We start from the raw sequence: 12,885 nt of genomic DNA on the forward strand, positions 1-12,885 counted from the left end.
TACAAACAGCAAGTTACAAGTGACCAAATGGGATATGTGTGTGTTCAGACAGCAGTCTTTTTTGCTGACATGGCTATGGCAGTTGTCACAGGTGTGTGTGCTGTGATGTAGGCTGATTGGTGCTGGTGCTCCTGGTTCCTATCGCTCAAAAGTTATGTAACAGGCTAAGGTGACAACAATGCCTGCCATGGACGTTTACTAGTTGATTTAAATGTTCAAAATCATAGTGTAAGAACTCAAAGGATAAGATGATTCAACTTTAAAAACAAGTCCTTTTTGGATGGCCATAGCAGTCAACTTGCTCGCTAGGTAGCACATTCACTAATTTGCTTGTAAACAATTAGCAAGTTGGCTACCGCATGTTCTTGTCAAACTGTCAGAGTGGCCAGCAAGCAACAAGATATGCCAAATAAGTTTAAAAATAAGTCAGATTAGACAGATCAGACTCAAGTCGCATGGCCAGGACTCAGATTTGTATCTGATTTCATACCACCTACGAAGATGATTTGAAATGTGGCTTGAAATATCTGATTCCATGTGCTTTTTGGCGGTTCAGATGGCAGGAAAAATAACAGATTAAAATCGGATATACAAAAAAATTGGATTTGAGTCACTTCAAAATGCCAATGTGAACACAGCTTGTGTGCAGGCCCAAAGTGAACACAGCTTGTGTGCAGGCCCAATGTGAACACAGCTTGTGTGCAGGCCCAATGTGAACACAGCTTGTGTGCAGGCCCAAAGTGAACACAGCTTGTGTGCAGGCCCAATGTGAACACAGCTTGTGTGCAGGCCCAATGTGAACACAGCTTGTGTGCAGGCCCAATGTGAACACAGCTTGTGTGCAGGCCCAATGTGAACACAGCTTGTGTGCAGGCCCAATGTGAACACAGCTTGTGTGCAGGCCCAATGTGAACACAGCTTGTGTGCAGGCCCAATGCAGGTGAACACAGCTTGTGTGCAGGCCCAATGTGAACACAGCTTGTGTGCAGGCCCAATGTGAACACAGCTTGTGTGCAGGCCCAATGTGAACACAGCTTGTGTGCAGGCCCAATGTGAACACAGCTTGTGTGCAGGCCCAATGTGAACACAGCTTGTGTGCAGGCCCAATGTGAACACAGCTTGTGTGCAGGCCAATGTGAACAATGTGAACACAGCTTGTGTGCAGGCCCAATGTGAACACAGCTTGTGTGCAGGCCCAATGTGAACACAGCTTGTGTGCAGGCCCAATGTGAACACAGCTTGTGTGCAGGCCCAATGTGAACACAGCTTGTGTGCAGGCCCAATGTGAACACAGTGCAGGCCCAATGTGAACACAGCTTGTGTGCAGGCCCAATGTGAACACAGCTTGTGTGCAGGCCCAATGTGAACACAGCTTGTGTGCAGGCCCAATGTGAACACAGCTTGTGTGCAGGCCCAATGTGAACACAGCTTGTGTGAACACAGCAGGCCCAATGTGAAACACAGCTTGTGTGCAGGCCCAATGTGAACACAGCTTGTGTGCAGGCCCAATGTGAACACAGCTTGTGTGCAGGCCCAATGTGAACACAGCTTGTGTGCAGGCCCAATGTGAACACAGCTTGTGTGCAGGCCCAATGTGAACACAGCTTGTGTGCAGGCCCAATGTGAACACACTTGTGTGCAGGCCCAATGTGAACACAGCTTGTGTGCAGGCCCAATGTGAACACAGCTTGTGTGCAGGCCCAATGTGAACACAGCTTGTGTGCAGGCCCAATGTGAACACAGCTTGTGTGCAGGCCCAATGTGAACACAGCTTGTGTGCAGGCCCAATGTGAACACACAGGCCCTTGTGTGCAGGCCCAATGTGAACACAGCTTGTGTGCAGGCCCAATGTGAACACAGCTTGTGTGCAGGCCCAATGCAACAAGTAGCAATCGAAGAAGAGAACACATTGTTTTAATCACTTCATCTTTTAGAAAAACAACAATAGTGCCAAAAACATTATACTAAGTTCTTCATTTGGTTATATGTTTAGCACCATTGTCAGGTAACATTTATTTTTTCATTCAAGGCAGTCTCAACAGGGATACACATTTACAATTTCAGACAAAATCAGTAGTTAAACAAATAAATGACAGAGAGGAATACTGCCACATACCTTAGAGAAGTGTGGTTGACTTTTTAACTTAATGTGCATATTGGAAATGTTGACTATACACCCCTTCAAACTCTCATAACTCATTTATTTATTAATGCACAACAGATGAAATGGGCAGCTTACAACCAAATGTCTTCACTATGTTGCATGTCAATTTAATTTTATGTTAGGTTCCAAACCATGAAACAATCTAATTTCCAAATATGATATCAATAAATAAAAATGGTAGACTCTTCTGCATAATCTGGAACAACGTGAATAAGTGGATGATAAAAAAGAAATCAATCTGTCGTGGAGGAACTATGGGATCGGGAAAATCATGTTGTTAAAGGGGAACAATGTATGGTAAAACATACTGTGAATGTAACAGTGTTACTTATATGCCAAAAGTATAATCTGGCATGAAATAAAGACGTTAGAATGTCTTCTGAAAAGTCCACACATGGAAGAATGACCTCTGAAGAATAATTGTGTACTAACATTAGGTATGCATGACAGATAAAGCGGATGCGTTGATGCTTGCTTATGAAAGCTGCGGTAGACGGCTTGCCCTTTAGTGGCGTCATATGGCTGTTGGAATGCAAAGAACGGATATACTGAGTGCACATAACATAAATCTGATATGCAAATATAAAATACAAACAAATGCTATGTATTCACATAAGGAGAAGAACATGTTGGGCAAATGTAATAATTCCATCCTGAAAATAGTTCTCTTTAATAAAAAAATAACACATTGTTTCCAATGTAATATGCTGCTATCCACAGTAGCGCCATAGCATGTCAGCAACCATGTTTTCTCTATAAACACTGTCAATCACGTGAGGTGGATGACACTGCTACAACTGGGATAGTCAGTATTCTCAATCATTTGCAACATTTTTACCCCCTATTAACCAACAGAAATTGTAATTTGCATAATTATCTGAATATCTACATACAGACATCTCAAATAATTTATCTGAGGGTTTTGCCAAATTAATTTCTGGGGTAAATTAAATGTATTGCAGAGATTGATCTTTTTTTTCACCCATCTAATACTGCAATACAAAGGCAGAAACATACTATAGCTGTAGCACTCACACATTCACCATTGTCATGTGTGACTATTGAGGTCAACAGTTTAAAATGAATAAAACACTAATAAAACAGCTATGTAGTGAGTTGTGGTGTGGATGCCCTTTTTGTTGTTGATCTTTACATTGGGTACAATAAATATCCGGAGAATGAAGAGTGGACATATTGACCGGCATAAAGTCCTGCTGCCTGGTCAGATGGAAGCTGTACATGCACAGTGTCTCCTTGCTGTAAGGGGAGCACAGCGCTCCCTGACGCCTGGTCCAGGCTGCCCTTTTTGTACTCATCATATGTGTACATCACAGGCTCATTGTTCTTGACCAGCGCCACCCACACATTCGCTCCTTTGCAGTGGACGTGGTAAGCAAAGTAATAGATTCCCGGTATGGTACAGCTGAAGACGCCGGTTTGGGGATTGTAGTCCTGATGACCATTGTACAGGAGCTTGTCGAAGACCACAGGGGAGCCTACGGGGGGGAAAGGATTGGTGAGCTGAGCCGTGAATGCTGGCATCTCCAGGCCGTTCCTGTCCCCTCCATTCTTTGGTTTCTTGTAACCGCCTTGTTTAAGACCGTCCAGACCAGGACCCAGCTCAGGGAGGATTTCACCAAGACCAGGTGGTTGGGTGGGGGGTCCTGGTGGGCCAGGGGGACCAGGTTGTCCTGGTTGTCCAGGCTGACCAGGGGGTCCACCGTTGCCAGGTTTCCCTTGGGGCCCTAAAGCGCCTGGAACACCAGGTTTACCTTCGCCGGGGTAGCCAGGTTTCCCTGGTGGACCAAGCTCGCCTTTTGGCCCGGGAAGACCGGGAGGACCAAGTGGCCCACCTGGACCAAAATTTCCAGGGATTCCCTTGGGTCCCTGGTGACCTTTTTCTCCGGGCATTCCACCTTCTCCCCTTGAACCGGGCATTCCAGGAGCTCCAGGGAGGCCAGGTAACCCTTTGTGGCCGTTATCCCCTTTCGGACCCAGTGGCCCTGGTATACCTCTCGGTCCTGGTTGACCACCCTCTCCAGGATACCCACCCTGTCCAGGAAGCCCTGGGGGCCCTGGCTCACCTTTAGGACCTGGCAGCCCCTTTGGCCCTCCATTGCCACCTTCTCCCTTCGGACCTGGGAAACCAAGACCCCCAGGTGGCCCAATGGTACCGGGTAGGCCCGGTGGCCCGTTGGGTCCAGGAAGGCCTTCCTGCCCTGGGAGACCTCCATGACCTTTGTCACCTTTTGGGCCTGGAGCTCCAGAAAAACCTCCATGTCCTTTGTCTCCTTTTGGTCCAGGATATCCTGGCTTTCCGTAACCAGGTAGGCCTGAGCCCCCTGGCAAACCTGGTGGGCCTGATTCCCCTTTACCGCCTGGGAACCCTGGTTGTCCTGGCAAACCATCATGCCCAGGCTTGCCAATACCTGGTAGCCCAGGTGGTCCTGGTTCTCCCCCTTCACCTGGTGGACCAGCAAGTCCTCCTTCTCCAGGTGGGCCTGGTTTTCCTGCCCCCCCGGGCAATCCTGGTAGTCCATTCAGACCTGGTTTTCCAACCCCTGGCAAACCCCCTTGACCAGGAGGCCCAGGAGGTCCACCAGGTCCTTTCAAACCTGGCAATCCTGGCAAGCCAATCCCTTTGTCTCCCTTGGGCCCAGGAAGACCAGGCAGTCCAGGTATGCCCTTGTGTCCAGGCTCCCCTCGAGGCCCAGGCTGCCCAGGCAGTCCCTGACCCCCTGGCTTCCCGATGCCTGGCAGGCCTGGTGGCCCTGGAAGACCTGGCCCCCCAGGCATCCCCATTGGTCCTACATCACCACCAGGACCAAGGTCGCCCTTCGGACCAGGCTGGCCGCCTCCACCAGGTTTACCGGGCATTCCCGGCATTCCGGGTTTTCCTATCCCAGGATACCCTTGGGGACCAGGAGGGCCTGGTTTTCCATGGGGGCCGGGCATCCCTTGACCTAGCATCCCTGGAGGGCCCTGTGGTCCTGGAGGCCCTTGGGCTCCTGGTGGCCCCTCGGGACCAGGACCCTGTAGTCCCCTATCATCAGGTGGTGGGCCTCCAAGGCCTTTCCCATTACTGGGATATGACTGACCTGTGGATGACATCAATTAGCATTTATCATGAATTACTGACTTGAGTTAGTGACTTGAGTATCTCATTGAGCACATAGGAACATGACCAATTAATATGCATGGACATTTGGGTAAGCCCAATGTACCTTCAACCGTAGATGATGGGCCAAATTATTATCTTTGAAAATGAATGCTAAAAGCTGACTTTAATGTCCCCTTTGGACACAGGGTGCTGATAGTGGATGTTAAAAGCATGTTACATTTCCTAGTTATCTATCAAACATACTTTCTTTCCGCCTTCTCTGATTCCTTGCTTGATTGTAGAAACAGTCAAAATACACATTTATGTGAAATGTCTTACACTCTTCGAAAAAAGGTTTCCAAAAGGGTTCTTTGGCTGTTCCCATAGGAGAACCCTTTTTTGTTCCAGGGAAAACACTTTTTGGTTCCATGTAGAACTCATTTGGGTTCTACATGGAACCAAAAAGGTTCATACCTGGAACCAAAAAGGTTCTTCAAAGGGTTCTCCTATAGGGACAGCCAAAGAACCCTTTTAGGTTCTAGATCACACCTTTTTTCTCAGTGTGTACAGTATCTGCAATATGCCGTAACAGTTCTCTAGCTGTCCCCACAGGAGAACCCTTTGAAGAATCCTTTTTAGTTCCAAGTAGAACCCTTTTGGTTCCATGTAGAACCAAAAAGGGTTCTCCTATGGGGACAACCAAAGAACCATTTTTTTCTAAGCGTGTACATTCCTGTGATGTAGACAATCTATTAAAATCTCACCTTTTCCTTTGCCCTTATTGGGTGGCATCTGGGGTTGTTCGTGCATCTGTGGAAGCATCTGTGGAAGTTCTTGCCCATACTGTGGCAGCACATATGGCATCTCTTTGCTGTATGGCATATGTTGTGGCATTTCCTTCCCGTACTGTTGCTTGGGCAGCCCGTCCCCATTCCCGTTCCCGTTCCCATACCCGTTCCCTAGGGGCATGTGAGGTATCTGTTGCATGGGCTGATGCTGCTGGGGAAGGTGCTGCTGTGGGTGCTGCGGCTGCTTGTGCCCGTAATATGCCGCCCCACGGGCATGGTGGCATAGTACTAGACACAGCTGGAGTGCCACCACCAATAGATGAGTAGAAGGGAGTGGCTTGGCCATGTCCTAGGAGAGAGAGAGGGCAGGTCAGCAGAATGAGATTTTCAAGACCATATAATGGGTTAAACAGATGAGTTTCAAGACCATAGAATGAGTTAAACAGAGGTATTCTGACAGACATATTAGAGAAAATGTATGGCAGTACGATAACCCCTCGCCGAAGTTTCTCGGAATCCTGAGAGCTAAGATAAGTGTGCTATTTAACATTTTGTAGCGAGGCCTCAGGATGCGCACTATAACCATATGACTATACACAGCGAGGGACTCCCAAATTTTCTGATCATACTGTACTCTGAAACATTTTAAAAGCCATCTTGTTGTGGAACAGATAATAAATAGTTCTGACAAGTTAAATCACATGGATTTGAGTTTGATACTGCCAGGGTGGACAGCCAGGCCACTCCTCAAGGGCAGACATTTTTGGCTCTGAAACCACAACACTCTTATTCAGAGGTGGGGTTTTGAGTTACTGGGTGTGTAGGAAAATAGAGTGGGCTCGTTGTTGTGGATGTCAGTTCCTGCTCTAATGAAGAAATGTGTTTTGCATCATTGAGAAGCGAATGTGCAAAATTTCAAACTGAAAATAATCCAACGCGTTACTTCGAAGCTTCACACAGTACAGTTGTTATTGATCCAGTGGGCCTACCCCAGTGTAACGAGGGAAGAGGTGATTCATCATACGACTCTATTTCTCTATTTTGAAAGTTATATATCTTGATAACTTGATTGTTGACACGCAAAACATTTTGAGATAATATCAACCACAGACTAATGAAAGAAATACCAAAAGAAGAGTATTAACACTACAGTATGCTTGTTTGGATTTTAAAGAGAACATTTGATTCAAACAAGGTGTTAGAGTACATTTGGAGGGACACTGAGCTAGCTGTAAGATTACTGTTGATCAGTGGAGGCTGCTGAGGGGAGGACGACTCCTAATAATGGCTGGAACGGAGCCAATGGAACGGCATCAAACAGATGGAAACCATGTGTTTGTATTTGATACAGTACCATTCCACTGATTCAGCTCCAGGCATTACCACGAGCCCGTTCTCCACCAACCTCCTGTGCTGTTCATACATTATGATTAGTCTCATTCCAGACACCTAGACAAAACAATGTGAAAGGTGAGGAGTTAGATGCAACATGGCAGAGTTTAAACATGACAAAGTCTTCACAGCACATCTATTCCCACTGGGCAAGAACTGGTTGAATCAACGTTGTTTCACATCATTGCAACAAAATAAATAATGTGATGACGTTGAAGCAACATGGAAAACTGATTGGATTTGCTCATCAGTGCAAGGGAACTTTGTATTTTTTTTTTCACCCAAATGTGTACCTAAATCCAATGGCATGGTAACACTGTTTGTGGATTTCACGTTGAACTCCTGTTAATTGACAACTCAACCAAATGGAAATCAAAACTAGACTTTTGAACAGACGTCTGTGCACAGTGGGTTGTCAGTATATGCTAAGTACATGCAGTACAACACTGACATGGAATTTAAGTGACCTCCTCAGACCAAAGGAAAAGCAATGACTAAATGGACAATTGGCATGTGTGGTTCTTGTAGACATCAGCATGGACCACAGACTACCATACCACCTGAATCAAGTTATTTATGGTTTGACTTGGCAAAAAATATCTCTGCTTGCACTAATCATTTAATGCACAGTTTGTCTACGCAGTAACCATTTGTACGCGCTCAACACTGGATGAAATGACCTTACTCTGTCCAAGTCAAGGTTGTGATTCTCCATGCTTTCATAAGAATCAGTCTGGCCCGGCTGTGAACAGCAGAGAACAGCAGTGAATTAATTTATAGCCCACATGCCAGATGTATTATGTCTCAGAAAACAAGCAGGAAGCAAGGGAACAGGATAACATTTGGTTTAATGCTCAGCCAAAATTAATTGCCCTAAAAAAGCTTCAATGCTGACTTTATCAAGTCTTGGTTGTGACAGACTGCTTAGAAGCAGGAGGTCGGCACATTGGACCTAATCAAAGCTACAGAACACTTTGACTTTCACTCCACACTGTTCCTTAACACTGCCAACTACCAAGCTATGAAAGCACCATAATATACATCCAGACCTTCGCATTTTTACCATGATGTCTTGGAAATGAGCACATTACCATGTCATTAGACTGAAGGGCGTTACCCACATAAAAAATACTACAGTTTACTATAGAATACTACACTACTTATTATAGAATTCTGTATAAAACTGTAGTATGCTATAGAGTACTATACTACACAGTGTAGTATTCTTCGATCATGTGTAGTACTTAGTATAGAATTTTGTAGTATACTATAGTAAATACTAGTGTTATCTGCAAAAAAATACTATAGTAAATAATATATAAATGTCAGCAAAAACACTTAAAAAACTATAGTAGATACCACAGTATTTAATTTGCATATACCCTGCCCATTCCCCACCTCCATATCCCAATTTGTGCCAGCCATAAGTGAGAAACCTACATGCCAAGTATAGACCATAATTATATTGTGTTCTGTATGGCTATTGAAAAGAACTACCTGTTCAGACCCCAGTCCAACCTTTTTACCTACATGTTATGGAAAATGTGCTCTTTTAGTATTTCTCCAGTTGGTTTCCTCAAAGCGAAAACCCCCACTTCTATGTCAAAGATAATACAACTAAAACACTATAGTAAATACTACAGTATACTTCAGTCCACAGAAACACTACCATGGTATACACTATAGTGGTTTTTCATGTGGGTAGGCTGCTGGAGCCACACAAATCAGAGGGCTGCCGACAGTGTTACACAGTCCACCCGCTTACTGTTAATGCAATGTCAGTGTTGTGTCAGCTAACATTGGCTCAGCCAGCAGACATTCCAATTTCAGCTGCAAATTCTTTGTGTATAGTGTAAGTAGTGGATCTGTAGACACATGAATATGGTTGATGTTATCACTCTATAGACTGCGAAGGCTGCCAGACTGTATTAATGGATAACATTTGTAGGCCTATAGTGTACAGTAACTCACCACATCCATAACCTGTTGCATTGTGGGGGGACGTGTGCTGTAGGCCGGTGACTACTTATTAAATTATTCTATTTCCCTCTGCTTATTTTGCTTTAGTGTTTTAATAGCAACATCAGCCATTTTGTTAGAGTTTGGAATTGGTTTTGGAAAGCAGCGCTGGATGGATTCTCCACGCCAGAATAGCAGTCATTAGGTTGATGAATAACACACGAGAAGTCATGGGAATAATGCCTCTCTTATTCCAACCACCAATATTAAAATAATACAATTACAATAAGTCCATGGAGGAAGCATCAAGAGGCTGTGCCACATGTCAGTGTAGAGCAGACCAGAGACTGTGAGGAAGAATGGCCTGTAATATTCACTCTGTTCATTCTCAGAGCAACAACATGAGTGGAGCTACGTCCATTCCCTTCATTCCATCGACAACCTCCTATCCGCTGTAATTACACTGTGCTGTGTGAAGAGAAACACTGATCTGCACAGCAAAAATACAAAACGGTGTGGATTACCCTCACAGAAAAAAAACAGGATTTCACATCAAATTCAACAACGTGATCACATGACAAGTTGTGTTTTTGTGATCACGTGAGATTCAGGGTCCAGTTAGGTGTTGTATATGTAACCTCTGTGGTCACTCACCTGCACACCTCTTAACTTGTTTTGATCTGCACTGTGTCTTTCACTTGTCTTTTCTGTCCGAATAACCTAAACTAAAACACTCTGGTTCTGGGTTGCAGCACGATCTCATCAACACAAGTTGTCTGATATGTCCTTCTCTCTCTTTCTGCTCTTTCTACAAAATGATGATGGAAAGTTTAACTGTGTGTGTGCGTGTGTGTGTGAATGCGTGTGTGTGTGTGTGTGTGTGTGTGTGTGTGTGTGTGTCTAATATGTTTGGTTGTGTGTATTCATTCCTTGTGTCACTATTTCAGTGTTTTATTGAAATTGTTATCTTTATCTTAAACTCTGCATTGTTTGAAAAGGACCGGTAAGTAAGCATTTCACTGCTTGTGTGCACCTGTTGTTTACGATGAATGTGACAAATCAAATTGGATTTGATGTAATCTCTTTGACCACCAGAGGGCGCGAAGCCCAATCATTTCACTCTCCACACATCTACAGTAGCGGAGAAGATACCCCTGATACCTATACCTCACCCTTTAACTAACACCCTACTTTCACCACTAGGGGGCAGAGATCAGTACAACACTTGACAGACGCAGTGAAGACATCATGAGAAAATAGCATTTGTACCTTGTGTTATGGCAATTTGTGATTCTGGACGATTGAGAATTTGTTTTAAAAAACAATTTGCGGCCAATTAGCACACACACACACACACACACACACACACGCTTCCATAGAAGGCCAAACCCAAACGCCCTCCACACCCTGGATGTGTGTACATTCCTCTTTTCCTTTATTTTCCTTTCCCATCTTTCCTCCTTCCCTCAATCACCTCCTTCCTCTCTCCACTGGCCCGTCGCTGAATAAGGATGAGAGAGAGTCACGTTTCCCCTCAGAGTGAGTTGTTCCACACAGACAGCACATGCTGCTAAATGGGAGATGATTAGAGACAGGAACCTAGGACGTGACTGTGTGTGTGTTTCTGCGTGTATGTGTGTGTTTTTGCGTGTGTGTGGACACAACACCACACTTTCTCTCAGCCGCGCTGAGCGCTGAGATCAAAGCATTGACTTATGGAGAGAAGATGTTTATTCTGCCTGCTGAAATAACCTCCCAAGTTGTTCTATTGTGGAAAGATTAGTTACACTTGTATAACCGGTGTGAAATGACTGGCTAGTTAGCCGGGCGCGCTGTGGGGCATTTCAATCAGTGATGTCACTCACTCTGAGACCTTGAAGTAGTTGTTCCCCTTGCTCTGCAAGGACTGCAGCTTTTGTGGAGCGATGGATAACGATGCTTCGAGGGTGACTGTTGTCGATGTGTGCAGAGGGTCCATTCAAGCCCAGGTTGGGGGAAGGAGAGGGACGGAAGCAAAACTGTGACACTTCATGCTACAGGTGTGAGGAGAAAAGGCACTAGTACAGAGAACAATCTGTACTCTACATAACACCCTTCAGACATCGAATATGTCTGTCTGACTGTGTCACGCCCTGACCTTAGTATTTTTTGTTTTCTTTATTGTTTTGGTTAGGTCAGGGTGTGACATGGGTGATGTATGTGTTTTTGTACTGTCTATGGGTTTTGTAGGTTTATGGGGTCGTTTACTAGCTAGATGTTTATGTATGTCTATGGTTGCCTAGAATGGTTCTCAATTAGAGGCAGCTGGCATGGAAGCAGGTGGAGAGAGCACAGGAGGAACTGCGACGGAATATAGATACAAGCCTAGCACGGAAGCCCGAGAGGCAGCCCCAAGAAAAGTTTTGGGGTGGGCACACGAGGAGTTTGGCTAAGTCAGGTAGGAGACCTGAGCCAACTCCTCGTGCTTACCGTGGCTGGAGCGCAAGGTGTCCCCAGCTCCCCGCATCTGCCGGGCTAGGGTGAGGATCAAGCCAGGGCAGATGGTGCCAGCCCTGCTCTCCAAACAGCCAATGTGTCTCCTCGTGCCAGGGTATCCTGTGCAAGCGTTGCGCACTGTGTCTCCCGTATGTCTGCACAGCCCAGTGCGTCCTGTGCCTAGAGTCACCATCCAGCCAGGACGGGTTGTGCAGGCCATTAGCTCAAGACCTCCAGTGCGTCTTCACGGTCCGGTCTATCAGTACTACCAGTGCCAATACCACGCACCAGACCTCCAGTACGCCTCCAGGGTCCAGTACTCCCTGTTCCTGCTCCTCGCACTCGCCCTGAGGTGCGTGTCCCCAGCCCGGTACCACCAGTGCCGGCACCAGGCCTATAGTGCGCCTCGGCAGTCCAGTACGCCCTGTTCCTCCTCCCCGCACTCGCCCTGAGGTGCGTGTCCTCGGCCCAGTACCACCAGTGCCGGCACCACGCACCAGGCCTACAGTGCGCCTCGCCAGTCCAGAGCGTCCGGCTACAGTACCCAGTCCAGAGCGTCCGGCTACAGTACCCAGTCCAGAGCGTCCGGCTACAGTACCCAGTCCAGAGCGTCCGGCTACAGTACCCAGTCCAGAGGGTCCGGCTACAGTACCCAGTCCAGAGCGTCCGGCTACAGTACCCAGTCCAGAGCGTCCGGCTACAGTACCCAGTCCAGAGCGTCCGGCAACAGTACCCAGTCCAGAGCGTCCGGCAACAGTACCCAGTCCAGAGCGTCCGGCTACAGTACCAAGTCCAGAGCGTCTGGCTACAGTACCCAGTCCAGAGCGTCCGGCTACAGTACCCAGTCCAGAGCGTCCGGCTACAGTACCCAGTCCAGAGCGTCCCGGCAACAGTACCCAGTCCAGAGCGTCCGGCAACAGTACCCAGTCCAGAGCGTCCGGCAACAGTACCCAGTCCAGAGCGTCCGGCTACAGTACCCAGTCCAGAGCGTCCGGCTACAGTACCCA

The 12,885-nt window shown here is 46.6% G+C and overlaps 1 protein-coding gene and 1 non-coding gene across 3 annotated transcripts in view; one reads left to right on the top strand and one right to left on the bottom strand.

The window, feature by feature from the left end:
* Window positions 1–1,929: 1,929 nt before the first annotated feature.
* The window catches only part of LOC112266317 (collagen alpha-1(VIII) chain), a 28,660-nt gene continuing 17,704 nt past the window's right edge, over window positions 1,930–12,885 (bottom strand). For both annotated transcript variants that reach the window (XM_024443705.2, XM_024443704.2), the window contains 2 exons: window positions 6,029–6,401; window positions 1,930–5,262 (listed from right to left, as the gene is read on the bottom strand). In XM_024443705.2, coding sequence (XP_024299473.1) covers window positions 3,314–5,262; window positions 6,029–6,398 — 2,319 coding nt within the window. In that variant the 5' untranslated portion in view covers window positions 6,399–6,401 and the 3' untranslated portion in view covers window positions 1,930–3,313. The remainder of the gene's footprint in view (window positions 5,263–6,028; window positions 6,402–12,885) is intronic.
* Window positions 8,985–9,037, top strand: LOC112267763. The gene has a single exon (XR_002956145.1). It is a non-coding gene; the product is annotated as a U7 small nuclear RNA (small nuclear RNA).

This window comes from Oncorhynchus tshawytscha, linkage group LG14, assembly GCF_018296145.1.
Source record: "Oncorhynchus tshawytscha isolate Ot180627B linkage group LG14, Otsh_v2.0, whole genome shotgun sequence".
NCBI lineage: Eukaryota > Metazoa > Chordata > Actinopteri > Salmoniformes > Salmonidae > Oncorhynchus > Oncorhynchus tshawytscha.